This window comes from Glycine max, chromosome 13 (genome assembly GCF_000004515.6).
Source record: "Glycine max cultivar Williams 82 chromosome 13, Glycine_max_v4.0, whole genome shotgun sequence".
Taxonomy (NCBI): Eukaryota; Viridiplantae; Streptophyta; class Magnoliopsida; order Fabales; family Fabaceae; genus Glycine; species Glycine max.
The window spans coordinates 45,092,806-45,110,360 of record NC_038249.2 but is presented as its reverse complement, the minus strand read 5'-3'; the positions used below and the strand labels follow the sequence as shown (position 1 = coordinate 45,110,360).

General features: G+C 33.2%; 1 protein-coding gene across 1 annotated transcript; it reads left to right on the top strand.

Annotated features, from left to right (window-relative positions):
- The first annotated feature begins 139 nt into the window (after positions 1 to 139).
- Positions 140 to 17,457, top strand: LOC100817367 (calcium-transporting ATPase 9, plasma membrane-type). The gene is made up of 33 exons (XM_006595138.4): positions 140 to 607; positions 699 to 815; positions 893 to 932; positions 1,296 to 1,414; positions 1,504 to 1,635; positions 1,751 to 1,840; positions 2,736 to 2,805; positions 4,485 to 4,555; positions 4,626 to 4,709; positions 4,948 to 5,025; positions 5,104 to 5,175; positions 6,736 to 6,819; positions 6,932 to 7,014; positions 7,108 to 7,216; positions 7,291 to 7,346; positions 7,462 to 7,504; positions 7,614 to 7,697; positions 8,450 to 8,587; positions 11,717 to 11,782; positions 11,860 to 11,958; positions 12,193 to 12,303; positions 12,618 to 12,785; positions 13,197 to 13,256; positions 13,470 to 13,634; positions 13,818 to 13,934; positions 14,790 to 14,888; positions 15,471 to 15,608; positions 15,709 to 15,809; positions 15,980 to 16,025; positions 16,149 to 16,283; positions 16,723 to 16,830; positions 16,941 to 17,032; positions 17,134 to 17,457. Exons 1-33 carry the CDS (start codon positions 386 to 388, stop codon positions 17,246 to 17,248), a joined length of 3,312 nt encoding a protein of 1,103 aa, XP_006595201.1. The 5' UTR covers positions 140 to 385; the 3' UTR covers positions 17,249 to 17,457.
- The last annotated feature ends 98 nt before the right edge of the window (positions 17,458 to 17,555 follow it).

Here is a 17,555-nt window from a genome sequence, read left to right as displayed (position 1 = left end):
TTTGACTGGACTATATGAAAAACTTGCTATTTTATATGTTTATATATAGAAAAAACATATTTTAATAAAAAAAAATTCTAAATTACGATATGAAAAGGGGCGTAGAGGTGGCGGGAAGGATATGTTTGCAGTTGTGTGTTCCCAAACCTCATGGCTTCTATATTTAGAATAGAAGCAATTGGAGAGAGAGAGAGATGTATGAATGAGAATTTCCAGCAATAGAAATAGAAATAGCATTGGCCAACTATAGGATATAGGAAAGAGGAGAGAGAGGCAGCATTGCGTTGGGTTGGAGTCGGAGAAGGGGGAAATCTCAGTCAGGACCACGTCTAGCCTGCATTCTTTGGAATTGAATTGTGATTTGTGAAGGAAGGAAGAGAGAGAGATGAGTAGCAACGTTAACATGGCCTCCACCTCGCGTGGTTCCACCTCCTCCTCCAATGGCCTTCTCACCGTCACCATTGCCGGCAGCAGCAGCAGCCACTCTGACGACCCCACCACCAACGACAGCGACAACGATGAAGACGAATTGCTCGTTGATCCTAACGATCCTTTCGATATTACGCATACCAAAAATGCACCGCCCGAGTCCCTCAAGCGTTGGCGAGTAATAATAATACTTAATCTCTCTGCATTCAGTTAATTAATTAATTAATTTTTCTATCTATCTTATCTTATTAACTGAAATGCATTTGCAGCAAGCAGCTTTCGTCCTCAATGCGTCCAGGCGTTTTAGATACACTCTTGACTTGAAAAAGGAAGAGGAGAAAGAGCAAAAGAAAAGCATGATTAGATCCCACGCACAAGTCATCAGAGTGAGTAATTAATGTTCAATCTTAATTTATCAATTAATTCATTCTTTTTCTTCTAATCAATCCAATTCTTCTATTAGGCAGCTTTGCTTTTCAGATTGGCTGGTGAACGGGAACTAGGTATGGTATACTTCACCTTCCTTACCACAATCTTTCATTTCTCACCCTGACCCTGCCAATACCTAACATATAGCTATGCATTGTTAGAAAAAATAATTTAACTATTCTGCGGTATTCTATTTTTATGTGGATACGCCGTACTTGAACTGGTGAAAGACAGAAAGTCGTCCACCATTATAGAATTGCTGTAATACCGAATCTTGGTTTCTTGTTTTCAATTAATTTATTTGTTTTGGTTTCTTCATATATATATAGTCTTATAGCACTACATTCACCTAATTAACTGCATTGAGTTGTGACTAGTGCTTGTTTTAACAAAAATAGTACTAGGTACCCTCTTTCACTTAATATTTTGGATTGTAGTGACAAGTTCAGCAGCAGTGGCATCCCCATCTCCAGTTGGTGAGTATGCAGTTGGGCTCGAACAACTTGTTTCAATGACTAAGAATCAGAATATTTCTGCTTTACAACAATATGGAGGGGCAAGTCTACTTCAACACATTTTTGTTTGCGACCTTGTGTTGTTGAAGTGATCTGCTTTGCTAATATACTCCAGTGGTGTCTTAGTCAGGTTAAAGGCTTATCAAATTTACTAAAATCAATTCCGGATAAGGGGATTAATGGAGATGATGCTGATCTATCAAAGAGGAAAAATGCATTTGGAACTAATACATATCCTCGGAAAAAGGGGAGAAGTTTCTGGGTACATTCTTTATGATCTAATTACATTCTGATATTATTAATTCTCTCTGGTTGTTGATGATGAATCAGTTGCTTTGCTATGCTGATATTATTAATTCTCTCTGGTTGTTTTACAGAGGTTTCTATGGGAATCTTGGCAAGATCTGACTCTTATAATATTGATTATAGCAGCTGTGGTGTCATTAGTACTTGGAATAAAAACAGAGGTGCGATTAACACCCTTATTTGCTAGTAGTAATTCTTATCAATCATAACTGTAATAGTGGGTTCCCTGTTCAGTCAAATTAAATCACCTGTTTTCATTTGACGTTCCCTCAATTAAAAAGTAACAAGTGACAAATAAAATTAAAGGGAGGGTATTACTTTTTAACCTCCCATTACTTCTTAAGTGGAGGGACAAGGAATCTGCCATATCTGAGCATGGCATACTGCATAAAAATGCAAGATAAAGTGAATTCACCACATTTCAGCCACAATTCACTTTATTTGTGTTGTATAATTTATTATTAATTTATTCTACTTTTGAAAGCTGATTATTTCATCTTATTTCCCTCTTTTTACACTCTTTTGCTTCTTTTTTTTTCCGGTCTTCTTTTTCGCATCAAAATATTTTCTCACATGTTTCAAGAGATAAAAATAAGTATAAAAATATACGGAAAGGATAAGTTTTTTATTCTATGGCCAAATTACATATTGTTGATAAATTTATTAATTTTTATAACAATTACTTTAAATATTATATTTAAGATAATTTTAATTAGTTAAGAATGTAATTTTTTATACTTGTGTGAAAATTAAATGATAATAAAATATGTGAAACGATTATTGCTATTTTATATTTTTATTTTATGTATTTGTTATATTATTTTAACTCCTCTTTACAATTTTTTTCCTCCCATTATTCAACATTTGACTACGTGTACAAAACAAAGTGATTTGAAATGAATATTTTTAAGTGTTTATTTCGAGACTTGCTGTGTCTCTCGTGCATGTTTCTTCATGGTGCTTGGTATCACTGTAAGTCTGTAATGTTTCTTACATTATATTGACGTTGACATCGTTCACGAATGTTTATATTTTTCCTTTATCTCTAATCGCTAGGGCTTGGAAGAAGGGTGGTACGACGGGGGAAGCATTGCTTTCGCTGTTTTTCTTGTCATTATAGTTACAGGTAATTTATTTAATAGTTTCTTTTTGTTTTAATGAATAAGATGTAAATATTGGCAAAATATTTCTACGTGTCTATTCGGCTGGTTTGGAATTTTTTTTGGTCAGCCAAAAAGGAATATTATTAACAGGTACCAGAAGTAACAAAGACCATTACATGTTGTATAACAATTACAAGTGAAGCCCCCCTGCAGTTATATTTTCCTGCATAAAATTCCCTCATTACAGTAGGAAATAATTCAAGTTCCACATCGGCTAAAAGTAATCCCACATTAGAATATATAAGTAAGGGGCAATCCTCACTCCTAGAGCTAGCTTTTGGAATTGAGTTAGGCCTCTCATATGCATCAAGTCCAAAAAGTGCTTGGCGTCTTCTAAAAAGTAATCTCACATTAGAATATATAAGTTAGGGGTCAAGAGACTGAAATAAACTTGTATCCTTTCATAAAGGACAATGTCCTGAATACAGGTTGGAATATGCTCAAATATCTGGTGACCAGCATAAATTTGCGCCTCCCTAGCTAACACATGAGCAGTGCAATTGGCTTGTCTCCTAAAGAAACTTAACCCAAAGTTTGGAAAAGAGATAAAACTATTCTTGCACATTTGCAAATACCTCCTAGATCTGTATTACTGAATCTGTTCACCAAAATAGCATCAACAATGCTATAACCCAAAAAAGACAGCCAATGTAAGGCTTGTAACAGACCAATAGCCTCAGCTTCAATAGGCAAAACAGTAGCAGCAAAACAGAGAGACTTGATTAATGACAAACTCGCCTCTATCATTCCTAATACAGAGAGACTTGGCTACTTGTACTTGGGAGCTGTTTTTTTTTGTTTTTTTTTTTTCAAAATACCTTTTTAGAAATTAATTTCCGAAACTTATTCTTAGAACATGTGACTCATCACTGCTAATGTATAAAAACAATTACATTATAGAAAGTAAATTTTATATTACAGATTTCCGTATAACCTTTGAAAATGAAAAAAAAAAAAAAAATCAATACTATCTGCGATGGCTTTAGAGAGAAGAAAATAGAATTCAATGGATGTAGATCAGTTGGTAACTCCACACTGAATTTGTGGGGGAGAACCTGAGTTTGATTCTCCCAAAATACACTCTTGGGGAGAAGAGAGAAACTTTAAGTGCGACCAATCCAGACTGAAAATTAGTCTCATAACGGACCAAAAGGACTGAAACTTGTAGGGATACCTTGGGTCTGACCAGGGAGTCAAAGATCCTAATTAAAGTATTACCAAAAAAAAGAGAGAGAAAGATGAGACGAAGGATGCAAAAGGAGGAGGGTAATTGTTTAGATTGTTGTCATATTATTTATTTTTTCTGTTAAAAATGACAATGTCTGTAAAATAATTTTTCCTGTGTTATGCACAAGTGACCGTCTGGAATAACTTATTTGTCCTTGAATTATGAATGTTACTTTTGGCATTCTGTAATTTGTATATTAATTAATCTAGTACAACTTTTAGTTTTTGAAATTTAAGGATGAAAGGGTAATAAAATATTTAATATTTTGAGAATTTAAAAATATTTAACATGTTTTACTTAAATAATTAGTGTATGATTTAATAAAGCTTATTAGAATCCCTGAAGACGGAGGTCAGGAAGGTCTCTAATTTATTCAGATAACTATGTTTTTACTTTTGCCTTTTTGTTTGCCAGCTGTCAGTGATTATCGGCAATCTTTGCAGTTTCAGAACTTAAATGCTGAGAAACAAAATATAAAATTGGAGGTGTGTGACATTATACTATTAAAACATCTTGTGGAAGTTACACTGAGCATGTACTTTGTACTCATTACAGGTCATTAGAGGTGGCAGAACAATACAAATATCGATATTTGATATTGTTGTTGGTGATTTAGTGCCCCTTAAAATAGGAGATCAGGTGAGTTTGCAAAGTATTTCATTTTGTTGCTCTCCAAATTGAAGGTCTGTTTGTTTTTAAGTTGGGGTAGAATTGATTTTGAATTGCTGAATAATTGAGATGCGTTTAAATTAATCTCAGCCGTAAATTTTACATTTGAACATGTGCTGTGGTGGGAAAAATTGATTTTAGTGTTTAACCAAACAAGCACTGACTAGTTTTCTATATTCTATGTGAACTACTCTATGGATGCTCTCAGGTTCCTGCCGATGGAGTTGTAATCACTGGTCACTCTCTTGCCATTGATGAATCGAGTATGACTGGTGAAAGCAAGATTGTATGTTGTTCATACCTTCTACTGACCTAATTATTAGTTTTTAATCCTTATGATTTTTAAGCAATGAATGTTCTGCAGATTCACAAGGACCAAAAAACACCTTTTTTGATGTCCGGTTGCAAAGTAGCAGATGGAATTGGTGCTATGCTGGTATAATGTGATGTTATATCCTGTTATGCTACTCTGCCTGTTATTTGATGAGAAGTCTGTGTTGACATAAGCATGATTGGTTTTATGGTTTTGAATTATTTTAGTGCAAAAAGTCTCTGGTTTATGAAGTTAGTTCACATGCTACATTCTGATCTTATGCAGCAAGCATGCTAATATTTTTTTTAACTTAATGATATGCTGGCTGCACTGGCTGATCATGAGAACGCGGATTGTGTTACCTTGTTGATTATTGTTAGCATATTTCCATATTATCATTATTATTTGGTTTGATTTTAATTTCTATTTTCCTTATTATCTCTCAGGATTAGTTTCTAGATTTCCTTATCTTATGATTTATTTCCTTCGTTAATTAGGAGTAACTAGTAAGTGTCTAGTACAATTATAAATAAGGATTAGTATTTTGTCTTTTATATCACATTGAATAATACATCAACACAAATTTGCATAGTTTAGACTTGGTATTAGAGTTATGATATCCATTTCTTGGGAATAATTCCTCCTTTATGTCATAATGAGTTCATGAAACTTTATTATCAATGAACCATGACCTTTCATTTTCGAGTTTGGTCACTTTGAATTTTCAGTTTTAGGAAACTATCCTGCAATGCCTTGTTGCCGCCATTCCAACTTCTTTCCACAGATTGGATCTGTTTAATTTTGTCTCTTCGCAAATATGCTTTGTTTAGCCCTTCTTTTTTAGTAGATTGGCTCAATTTATCAGCATATCTATTTTGTAGATTGGATTTGTTCCCATCTCTGACCTCAAATAAAGTCTAATCCTCTCATATGTGTAGTATGGCGTTGTCTCCACTTCCAAATGTAGTTTGACTGTCTTGGATCCTTCATGCAGTCTGACCCCATCTCTACCAATCAGATTTGACCTTGCATGCTTCTGTACCTTTGTTTTCAAACTCAAGTTGGTTCCATCTGCTCCTACTTGAGTTTAAGGGGGAATGTTGGCATATTTCTCTATTATTATATTTTTTTATTGCCATATTTCTATTTTTCCTTATTAACTTTTTGGATTAGTTTTTGTATTTCTTTTTTATTTTATGATTTATTTTTTTATTTTATTAGGATTAAAAGTCTAGTACAACTTTAAATAGGAATTCGTATTTGGTCTTTATGTCACATTGAATTTGAATAACACATCAATACACACTGCAAATAGTTTTTTTCTCTCTCCTTTTCCTCATTCAATATCTAAATCAATAAAAGTGTTCTAAATTGGTAATAGATTTTTTTTTTTGAATGTGAAATTAATTTTTCATTGGTTTCAACTGCTTCCTAGCATTTTTTTTAATTATTATTCTATTAGATTGCTTGTGTCTTTCTAATGCAACAAATTTGATTCTTTCATATTTCAATAATTATTTTATTCAAATATAATTGTCATTTTGCCATTCATGGTCCTTATGGCTATGTGCAAGTTTTATGTACTCCTATTTTGATGATTCTAGTGGCATATGTTTAATCACATGAAACAAATTTTTTCAGAATGTTACTGCACCCTGACTTATTTTTTACTGTCATCTGTAGGTAACTGGTGTTGGTATAAATACTGAGTGGGGACTGCTGATGGCAAGTATCTCAGAGGATACTGGAGAAGAGACTCCATTACAGGTTCCCCCCTACCCCCATCCAAAACCAAGAAAAGGCTGTTGCTTTAGCCGTACCTTAAAGAAGATAAATGTCACGTTTAAACTTTTAACATATTTTTAGTGACATTTAATAGGTTCGTTTGAATGGAGTAGCAACTTTTATTGGCATAGTTGGGCTTACTGTAGCTGTTTGTGTCCTTGCAGTCCTGTTGGGAAGGTAAACATCAGTTGTTATTTTGTTGGCTATGAACTTATTAATACTAGCTCAGTGCCAACTTTGACTAGTTGTGTAATGATTTTGGAATGCTAGATACTTCTCTGGCCATTCGAAAGATTTAGATGGAAAAGTACAATTTGTTGCTGGAGAGACTAGTATTAGCAAAGCAGTAGATGGGGTCATCAAAATTTTTACCATTGCAGTAAGTGTGAATTCTGAATTATGTTTTGAAACATCTTTTGTAATAGTTTTTCTACTCAATATAGAGCCTTGCAGGTAACAATTGTGGTGGTTGCAGTGCCCGAAGGTCTACCTTTAGCAGTTACCTTAACGTAAGTAAATGTTGCTAGTTATTTCCTTGTACAACACAAGACGTAGCCAAAACCAAGCTGTCTGATGTTTCATTCTAATCTGTGTAATTTTCCTCCTTGACCACACCCATGATAGTTTGGCATACTCAATGCGGAAAATGATGGCAGACAAAGCCTTGGCAAGTATCTTTTTGTTCTCCAACAGTCATCACAGTATCTACTAAATTTTGCAATTATTTGTTAATTTTCATATTCAGTTTTGGAACATATTTTCTAACTTTTGTGCAGGTGAGAAGGCTGTCCGCATGCGAAACTATGGGATCTGCTACAACAATTTGCAGTGATAAGACAGGAACTTTGACCTTAAATCAGGTGGGTTCTGTGGCCAGAGGGTTGGATAGTCCAAGAGGAGCTATGGCCATAATTTACATTTATGCATATGAATAAAAGCTCCCAAGAGTTATCTAATTGATGCGGCTCTGTTGGTATTGGTTTCATAACAGATTGGTCATTGCTTTTTTCCAAAAAAATAATTGCTTTCTTGTGGTCCACTGCATGCTATTTTTAAGTAAAAATGCAAATGGTTTTCATAAGCTTTTTTGGTACTAGGTTTCTAGAAATTTAAATAATCTAGCTTCATGAAGATTAATACCATGAGATTTTATTTTGTTTTGTTTGCGCTTTGCTTCCACATGCTAGGCTGCTATATATGATCGGAAGAACAATGCATTATGTATTTAGAGCTAATTTGGAGAAAGAGACCCAGGGGAAAACGGCTTGGTTGTTGTTATATGGAGAAATAGAGAAGGAACTCATAAAACATATCAGCAGTTCAGTAAATGGCTTCAATTGTATGATAGATCCATTGGGTCAAATTAGAGGTACAAGAACATGGATAAGAAAAGAGAATGATGACTGGTACAGGGTTGAACCTCACCCAATGCCAATTGAGATCAAAGCTTGGCAATATATTCATAGTTTTTGGCAGACATAATCTATCTAATAGTTTTACAAGCTGTTTGCTCATTCTGCTAACACCTAGCTACCTGCATTTTCTTACTTCATTTTACTTGAAATACTTGAATTATCAGTATTTGATTGTAACTTATTTTTTGGAATTATAGATGACGGTAGTTGAGGCATTTGTTGGAAGGAAGAAACTAAATCCACCAGATGACTTGACAAAATTGCATCCCGAAGTTTCATCTCTGATAAATGAGGGCATTGCGCAAAATACAACTGGCAATATTTTTGTGCCTAAGGTCTGCCTTTTACTTGACAACAATGTCTAAAATTCCCTTTTATGTTGAGACATTTGGTACTAGATTAGCTCAAGATATTCCCATATTCTAATACTAACTGTTTCTCATGGTTTGATTGGATTTATTGTTCGAGAATGGTATCTTACATGTGATTCTTCAAACACACAAATGCATAGTAGATGCTTGCATGCGTTCAGTTGTCTTCTGGAAGATCTGGAACAACTGTAGTACTTCATTAGAATTTAGTACATTGAGGACAATTTGGAAACTGAGAGTCTGAAACTGATGAAAGACTAAATAGTATTGATTTCACTTGAACAATGCTCTAGGTAGATACAAGAGATTAGAGAAAATCAAGAAGGAATTATCCCTTAATCCAAGGTGCACGTGCGAAACTAAAATCCTAATCCTATGATATGACAAACTTCCCTAAATTTTAGCTATCAAGTGATGGTAGTATATCATATAAAAATTCAATGGCAATATAGATCATATGCATCTAGCTTGTTATAGATGTATGCAATCCAAGGACCCGGCAAAGACTTAGTGAAGATGTTTGCTAGTTGATCTCTCAAATTCATAGAAGATGTTCTGATGATGCCTAAGGGAATCTTCTCTTTGATGAAACGACAATCAACTTCTATATACTTAGTTCTCTCATGAAAAATTGACTTAGTGAAGATGTTTGCTAGTTGGTCACTCAAATTCATAGATGTTCTGATAATGCCTAAGGGAATCTTTTCTTTGATGAAACGATAATCAACTTCTATGTACTTAGTTCTCTCATGAAAAATTGACTCTGAAGAAAGATACAAGGGTGATTGATTTTCTCGAGCATATACCATAGGACCAACCTCACAAAACTTGAACTTTTGAAGCAAATGCTTTAGCTTCAAGGGGTCACAAGTAGTGTGAGCCATAACATGATACTCTACTTTTTGCTCTCAATCTTGCAACAAAGATTGTTTCTTAATGATAGATGAGATCGTACATATATCCTAATAAAGAAGGAACACACTAAGAGCATCTTTAGTAAGAGTTTTGGCACAGGATCTTAGGCTCAAGATCTCAAAATGTGAAGATCCAACACTAGAGCAACAGCCAAGATCTCCATCGTGTAGATCGGTTCTTTTGGAAGAATCCTGAAGATCTGTGCCACTTAAAAAAAAACATTTTTAATCTCTCTCTCCCTAACAGTATTTCAAGGGAACCAACAAATAAATAAACAATGAGGGAGAAGAACAGAGAGGGGGAAGAAGGTAACAGAAGAACCAATCAAGAACAACAATAGGGAGGCATTGATCTAAAAGCATCTTTAATGGTGTTTTTAAACTCAAGAATCCCTTATCCATCAGATCTACCACTATTTGTGTTCAAAAGCTTTCCACACCGGAGGTTGGGTTCTAGGAGAAAACCTTCCAAGAAATTTTTTTTTTCATACATCTTATGTGGTATCATGAGACCGACAAAAAGTGGTCTAAGAATCCAAAATGAGTTCTTTGAGTAAAGATGCTCTAAGAATCCAAACATAAAAAACAATATCAAAAGGAAATTCAGCCCAATTGTTGACTCTATTAGGAAAAGATACCTTAACATGCTTGCTGAGTTGATAGGACTCACAACAAGGATTGCAAATTCGAAAGTTGAGCAACCATTTGCTTGAAGTTTTCTAAACTTGAATGACCCAAACAATGAAAAAAGATTAGGAGACTTGGTAACAACACAAACAATGGATTGAGAGGGTTGAACGTAGTAAAGAGTGATTCAAATTTAGAGACATTTTTTTAAACTATCAAATAGACATGGAATTTATGAGATTGAAACTGTTTTTTTTAGAATAGATTGAAACTGTTAAAGTGCGATATTATAATCATATTTAAGTGTTATAATATTGATGGTTGAACATTTATGTATTATAGTTTTTTGTTATGAGACATTTTTTTGGTTATGTTGAAGAATTTAATCACCTTTAATGTTATAAATTATGATTTTTTTGTATTTTTTTCATTTATATGTTTTAGTCGTATTTATATAAAATTTAATTATGTATTTAATATTTATTATAAGATAGAATTTAAATAAATTTATGATCAATTTTTTCTTTTCTTTTATTAAATAGGTTATTGAATATGGGTAAGTTGGTCAATTTATATTATTATTTTTAAATTAAACTCACTTTTGTCCAATTTGATAAGATTTAATAGAACAAAAACAATGAAATCCATGTATTTTTTATTTTTGTGCTGGGGCACATCTACGTGAGGGTAATACTTGGACAGAAAGGTTAGCCTCTAATGATATCTCCTCTAATCTTTCATCTCATCTGACTTCACTAGGAATAGAATGGGTTTTCCTAATTAAATAGTCCTCTTTCGTGGGTTTGGTTCATGCCCCCATGCATTTTGTAGTTATTTCTTCTTATTAATATATTTCTGGTGGGCTATTGAGCGTGGACAGTGGAGGGGATGCTGACGTAGTTAGGATGCTCTTTCAGTTTTGTTTTTGTTTAAAAAATGTATTTTTAATTTTTGAACATTCTAAGTAAATTAAATCGAACCTTAGTTATTATATTTCCCATCACACTTTAATATTCAAATAGCTAGTATAACAAGAAGCCAAGATTCTTCAAATTTATATGCGGGGTTTGAAGCTTTAGAATTGAATATAAAAACAACTGGGTCATTGCTATCATTTGTCAAATGTTTTTTCAGTCGCAAGCACTAAAATTTCTCCTGTGGCTGTAAATTTTGTCTGCCTGTGACATATTACCTGATGCAGATAAAGTCCTTCTTAAGTTACTCTAAAAATGGAAGTTATGACTAGGACTAGTGGTGTAGTGTGATCGTAGGCCGGTTTCTTTTGTATTGATCAATATGAACCAAATACCTTGTATAAGCTAAAAAATATTAAACAAATTGGATTTATTGATTTGTTTTCACTACTATGAGATTGCACTGGTCTTCTTGTGAATGATAATGATATACACATTGATTGAAGATTCTTTACTAACCTGCACATGTACTTTTAATTAACTGGCGTTACATCTTTGATTCTTATTTCACGAATGTTTGAATCATGGCATTGATATCTATGTATCATTACATTCTGTGCATGCATTTGCTTCCGTAGGATGGTGGAGAGGCGGAGGTTTCAGGGTCTCCTACAGAGAAGGCAATTCTTTCTTGGGCAGTGAAGGTACCCTTACTCCCCCCCCATTTTTTTGCTTTGCTTTAGCTTGGTAATGATTTTGTTCTGTTGAGTCCTCGTGGCAGTTGGGGATGAATTTTGATCTTATTAGATCAAATTCAACAATTCTCCACGTCTTCCCCTTCAATTCTGAGAAAAAGCGAGGTGGTCTTGCTCTGAAACTGGTAATCATTTGATACAATTATTTTCCAAATCATTGCTTATTTATTGTATCTTATAGCCATTATGATACATATCCATCTTATGCGCTTTCAATTTTAAACTCTCATTTTGAACCTATTTAATTTACAGAAGTATATTATGTTTACTTTTCTAATATCGAATCATATCAGTTGGATTTTTCCATCATCTTTCATATATATGATAATCAGAAGTACTGAATGTAATTTGCTTGGCAGCCGGACTCTGCAGTACATATACATTGGAAAGGAGCTGCAGAGATAGTTCTAGGAAAATGTACTCAATATCTTGATTCAGATGGTCACTTGAAATCTATTGAAGAAGAGAAGGTTAGAAACGGCAGTTTCATGTGATAGAAAGTTTGTTGAAGGAATTAAAGTCATTGACCCGAACCAATGGAGATTAAAAAAAATAATTTTTTGGTTGATAGCTAACTAAAATTTAAAATCATATATAAGGCTACCACCAAATCACTTTATCCATATTAATGCGGTAAAGTGTTTTTCAATTTGCAATTATATATTGGATACTAATAGACTATGATTTTTTCAAAACTTAGCGACTCATAGCAGTTAATTAAATTTGCAGTATCTTCCTTTGCCTATGTATATAATATAATATTATATTCATCTATAAATTCCAGGTATTCTTCAAGAACGCTATCGAAGACATGGCTGCTCAGAGCTTGCGTTGTGTTGCCATTGCATACAGATCGTATGATTTAGACAAAATTCCATCTAATGAGGAGGAATTAGACCAGTGGTGCTTACCTGAACACGAGCTTGTCTTGCTTGCTATTGTTGGAATAAAGGTAAAATGCAAGATTCTTTTTCATTGTTAAAATGTGTTGAAGTTGTTGAAATTTGTTTGTGCTCTATAACTTCCATTTCTCTGAATAAATAGTACAACCAGATTTGTGTTCTAATTAATATGCTCATAACATATCAAGTGAGAGTGTATTCTAGAACATCAACTAAGATTAAACTGTCAAGATTAGTTCTTCTCATATTCTCACTTTATCTGTTCTACAAATGTACTTAAATATCACATGTTTAGTGAAGATTGCAAATTTTGAGGTTGAAAGTATTCTGATATAAAAAAAATAGAGTCTGAATATGGTATTTTTATATGCACTTTATGCTTTGGAGCTTACTTTGTCTTTAATACTTTCAAATCAGGCCTTTATCGTCCTTCATCTAACTGCATTAATCTGAATGTTCAGGATCCTTGTCGCCCTGGAGTCAAGGATGCTGTGAAAGTATGCACTGAAGCTGGTGTTAAGGTAATATGTACTTTTATGTTTGGTGAGTATAATTTTCATATCGATTATACAACAATATTTTTTCATATTTAGTTTTCTGTTCATTGAAATCATTAATGGGCAGTGTTGGAATGTGGATTCTGCCTTTATAACTTGCATGAGTTTTTATCCATATTCAATTCCTAAATATAAAATCAAGGCAACCCAGCACATTGTATATCTGTGATCTCACAGGTACGGATGGTTACGGGTGACAATCTTCAAACAGCAAAAGCAATAGCTTTAGAGTGTGGAATACTGATGTCAACTGAAGATGCTGTTGAGCCAAATATAATTGAAGGAAAGACATTTCGTGAACTATCTGAAAAAGAAAGGGAACAAGTTGCGAAAAAGATAACAGTATGGTTCTTTCATTGTGATTTTTTTGTGACATTCATTCCCTAAAAATATTCGAGAATATTATTAATCCACTACTATTCTTACATGCTGTCCTCGCTTATTACCCATACTACAATGAATCCCCCACATGTTTCATATATACTTTTGAATTGATTTGCAAATATTTATATATATTGTATATAGGTTATGGGGAGGTCTTCTCCTACTGACAAGCTGTTGATCGTGCAAGCACTACGTACAGGTGGTGAAGTTGTTGCCGTCACAGGAGATGGCACCAATGATGCTCCTGCACTTCATGAGGTCTGTATATTTCTTGCATGTACAGGTCTTGGGCCCTGAAAATACTTTGAAGTTTTTCTTCGTTTTTTTAGTTACTTTCTTAAGAATACTGCATGGAAATAGTGCACGGACACACATTTATAATGAGTTAGAGCTTCTGTAATTTGTTTTATAACTTTAGATAGATTTGACTCCTCTAAAGTACGGAAAACATCTATTTTTGACATTTTACATGTGCATATATTTTATTTCAATATCAACTATGAATTTTCTAATGATTATTTATTATTGCACTCTATTCTCTAAAGTGCACTTCATACTTTAGAAAAGTCAAATCCTATATTATTTATTCGCAGAGTGTTTTTCTTCTGCTCAACAAATAATAGTAAAATTGATGTTTCTTTATCTTGAAATTAATGAAAAATCAAACCTGTAATTCTATTAGTTGTTTATTTTTTTTTTTAATTTGTTCATAAGAGTTGTTTTCTGTTGTTGGTGGTGTAATTGCTTGTTCTAATTAAGGCAGAGATAGATATATCAAGGTCAAGAAATTACTTAATTGAGGATATTTCATCACAAGTATATTTCAAAAACATTACTCAAGTGAGTAACAAAATAATGAGAGAACTTGTTAATGCATATAATAACAGCTATCATCGAGGAATTTTCATATTAACCATAAAACACCTATTTTCAAATTCAAATATACGAGGGTCATGCTGAAAAATTAATCATCAAATAACTCAAGTCATGCAAACAGATTGTCTGCGTGCTTAAAAGTTGAAATTTAAAATTCATTATTAAAACCTAGAGTTTATCAATTATATTAATTTCCTTATTATAGTTGATACAGTGCTTTACTATTATGTAATTTAGGCAGATATTGGTCTTTCTATGGGCATCCAAGGAACAGAAGTTGCAAAAGAAAGTTCAGATATTATAATCTTGGATGATAACTTTGCATCAGTAGTAAAGGTAAGCTTGTTATTTATTCACTTAAGCATGTATTATATGGTTGTCTTTTTTTGGTGTCTGTCATTGGTACAATTTCACATGCTCAACTTAGAAGTTATAAAGTACATTTCTTTAGCAATGATTTCTCTAGCTTTTATTTTATGTTAAATTGTTCTGTAGCTTCCTGAAATTTTATTAGATTTTTAAGTAGGTCATAATAGGTTATATAAGCTTTTAACGTGCTCTCACTGCTTTGCATACTTCTAAAAATGATTAAATAGGTTCTTGCTGGCCTACGACTTATTAGAGTAAGTCAATGTGTGTTTACAATCATGAATCATCAATATGTCATTTGGTGTTTTTGGTAAAAAAATTTAAGAATTATTTATAAAATTTATTATTAAGAACTTAATTGAAAAATTAAATAAATTATAAAATAACTTTTAAAATATAAAACCCCCTAAAAACTCCAAATTATATAGATATGTTTTAAAAATTTATTTCACGGATTGATCTTGGATTGAGAAGAGATAAATTTATTTCGTGGAGACACAACACGAGCATTCATAAGATTATCTAAGATGTGTAGTTCTCTTTGTGTAGGTTGTTCGCTGGGGCCGTTCTGTATATGCAAATATTCAGAAATTTATTCAGTTCCAACTCACTGTTAATGTTGCTGCTCTTGTAATAAATGTAGTGGCAGCAATATCTTCTGGTGATGTTCCTTTAAATGCTGTACAGGTACCCTGCCCTCTAATATTGTTGAATGAATATATGATTCAAATTACAGATAGAGTCACATTTACAATACCTGCGTTTACCCCTCTCTTACTGTGTATAGCTTTTGTGGGTCAACCTTATCATGGACACACTTGGGGCTCTTGCACTGGCTACGGAACCGCCAACAGACAACCTTATGCACAGATCACCAGTTGGCCGAAGGTTTGGTTTGGTTTGGTTTGATTGGATCTCTTACTATACTATGAGAATTTATACGCATTTTTTTTATTGCAATTTCTAAAATTATACAAAAACAAGGTTATTCAAAATCCAAATACTCACTTGAAGACAGACTTGGGCTTACTACGATATATCTTATGTTTGGCTTTCAGGGAACCCCTTATAACAAATGTCATGTGGAGGAACTTGATCGTACAGGTAAATTCTATACTTATAGAGACTTGTTAAGATCATTCATCATTGAATCGTAGAAACATGCATAGGGCTGTTTAGACTAGATCCTTCCGTAACTGTAGTATTTAATTTGCCATTGCAATGCAGGCTCTCTATCAAGTCATCGTCCTTCTCGTTCTTAACTTCGGCGGTGAAAGTATTCTACGTAATAATCAGGATTCTATAGCCCATACCATACAAGTGAAGAATACTTTAATTTTCAATGCATTCGTCTTTTGTCAAGTAAGAGCATCTATAATACATAGTTATTAGATGAGTTGTTTATCTTAATTTTGTGTCTTTCAATTTTACGTAACTTTAAGCACTCTACAAAAATTCATTCCAATACCGAGATTATTAAAATAAGTCTTTAATTTCATTTTACGGATCCTACAATACTTAAAAAATATGTTATTTATGGTATAAATTTGTTAAGTAATGGTTGCTTATATAAGTAATGGTGCTTACATTAGCAAAGCTATGTCATCTGTTCTGGTGGAAAAAAAAGTTAAATACTATTACTTAATTATTTAAAGTTAAATAACTCACGTAAACAGTCCGATTGGAGATGCTCTAAGTGAGATATTTGGGTTGATGGATTGTACCCCTCTTTATTAATTGGATTCTTATTGAAGATCGAGTTTTATATATAATAATAATGATTATTCAATTGATTTTACAGATATTCAACGAGTTCAATGCTCGAAAACCAGAAGAGATGAATGTCTTCCGGGGAGTGACTAAGAACCGTCTCTTCATGGGAATTGTTGGAATGACCTTCGTGCTTCAGGTGTGAATAGAATAAATAGGCTTGTTAGTTATACTTACTACGTATTATTCTTAATTTTGAGTGCATTTAATTTAATTTCTGACTGACTCTAGCTACGTCAAATTGTTTAGATAATCATCATCGAGTTCCTTGGAAAATTCACAACGACGGTGAAGCTTGATTGGAAGCTGTGGCTTGCTTCTCTTTGTATTGGGCTTGTCAGGTTAGATTGGAGTATATGATCGCTCTCAGTCTCAACTCTCATGAACTTTGGTATATACTTATTTGACTGACAGGTGATTTTACCTTACTACCTTGTAACAGCTGGCCTCTTGCGATAGTTGGAAAATTAATTCCAGTTCCCAAAACACCTCTGTCCCGATATTTCAGGAGATTGAGGAAGTCCAAGTCCCGTGCACCACCACCGTGCAATTCATAGTTAGCTAACAACTCACATGTAATGTAGCAACATAGTACCATTTTTATTCTTCTCCAACATAACTTTATGTAGGAATTTAAACATTAATTGAAAAAACTTACAGCAAGTCAAAATCAAACAATATATAGATTTTTTAGGCTTCAATATTTTTAGTTTAAATAAAACTTTGTTTTAATAGTAATAAAATAAGACGTGTGAAACTTTGTTTTTGAAAATATGAAGTATTAATAATTTATAAATTTCTCATTATTAATTTTATTGAGAAAAGTCTCCCAAAGGTTGGAAGCCTCCTTAATCATGTGCTAGG

Excerpts from the sequence above, each read along its gene's own strand:
- LOC100817367 (XM_006595138.4), top strand. The coding sequence starts at position 386 with ATGAGTAGCAACGTTAACATGGCCTCCACCTCGCGTGGTTCCACCTCC. Across the intron at positions 5,176-6,735 it reads ATGGAATTGGTGCTATGCTG|GTAACTGGTGTTGGTATAAA; the intron begins GTATAATGTGAT and ends TGTCATCTGTAG. Across the intron at positions 7,505-7,613 it reads TGATGGCAGACAAAGCCTTG|GTGAGAAGGCTGTCCGCATG; the intron begins GCAAGTATCTTT and ends ACTTTTGTGCAG.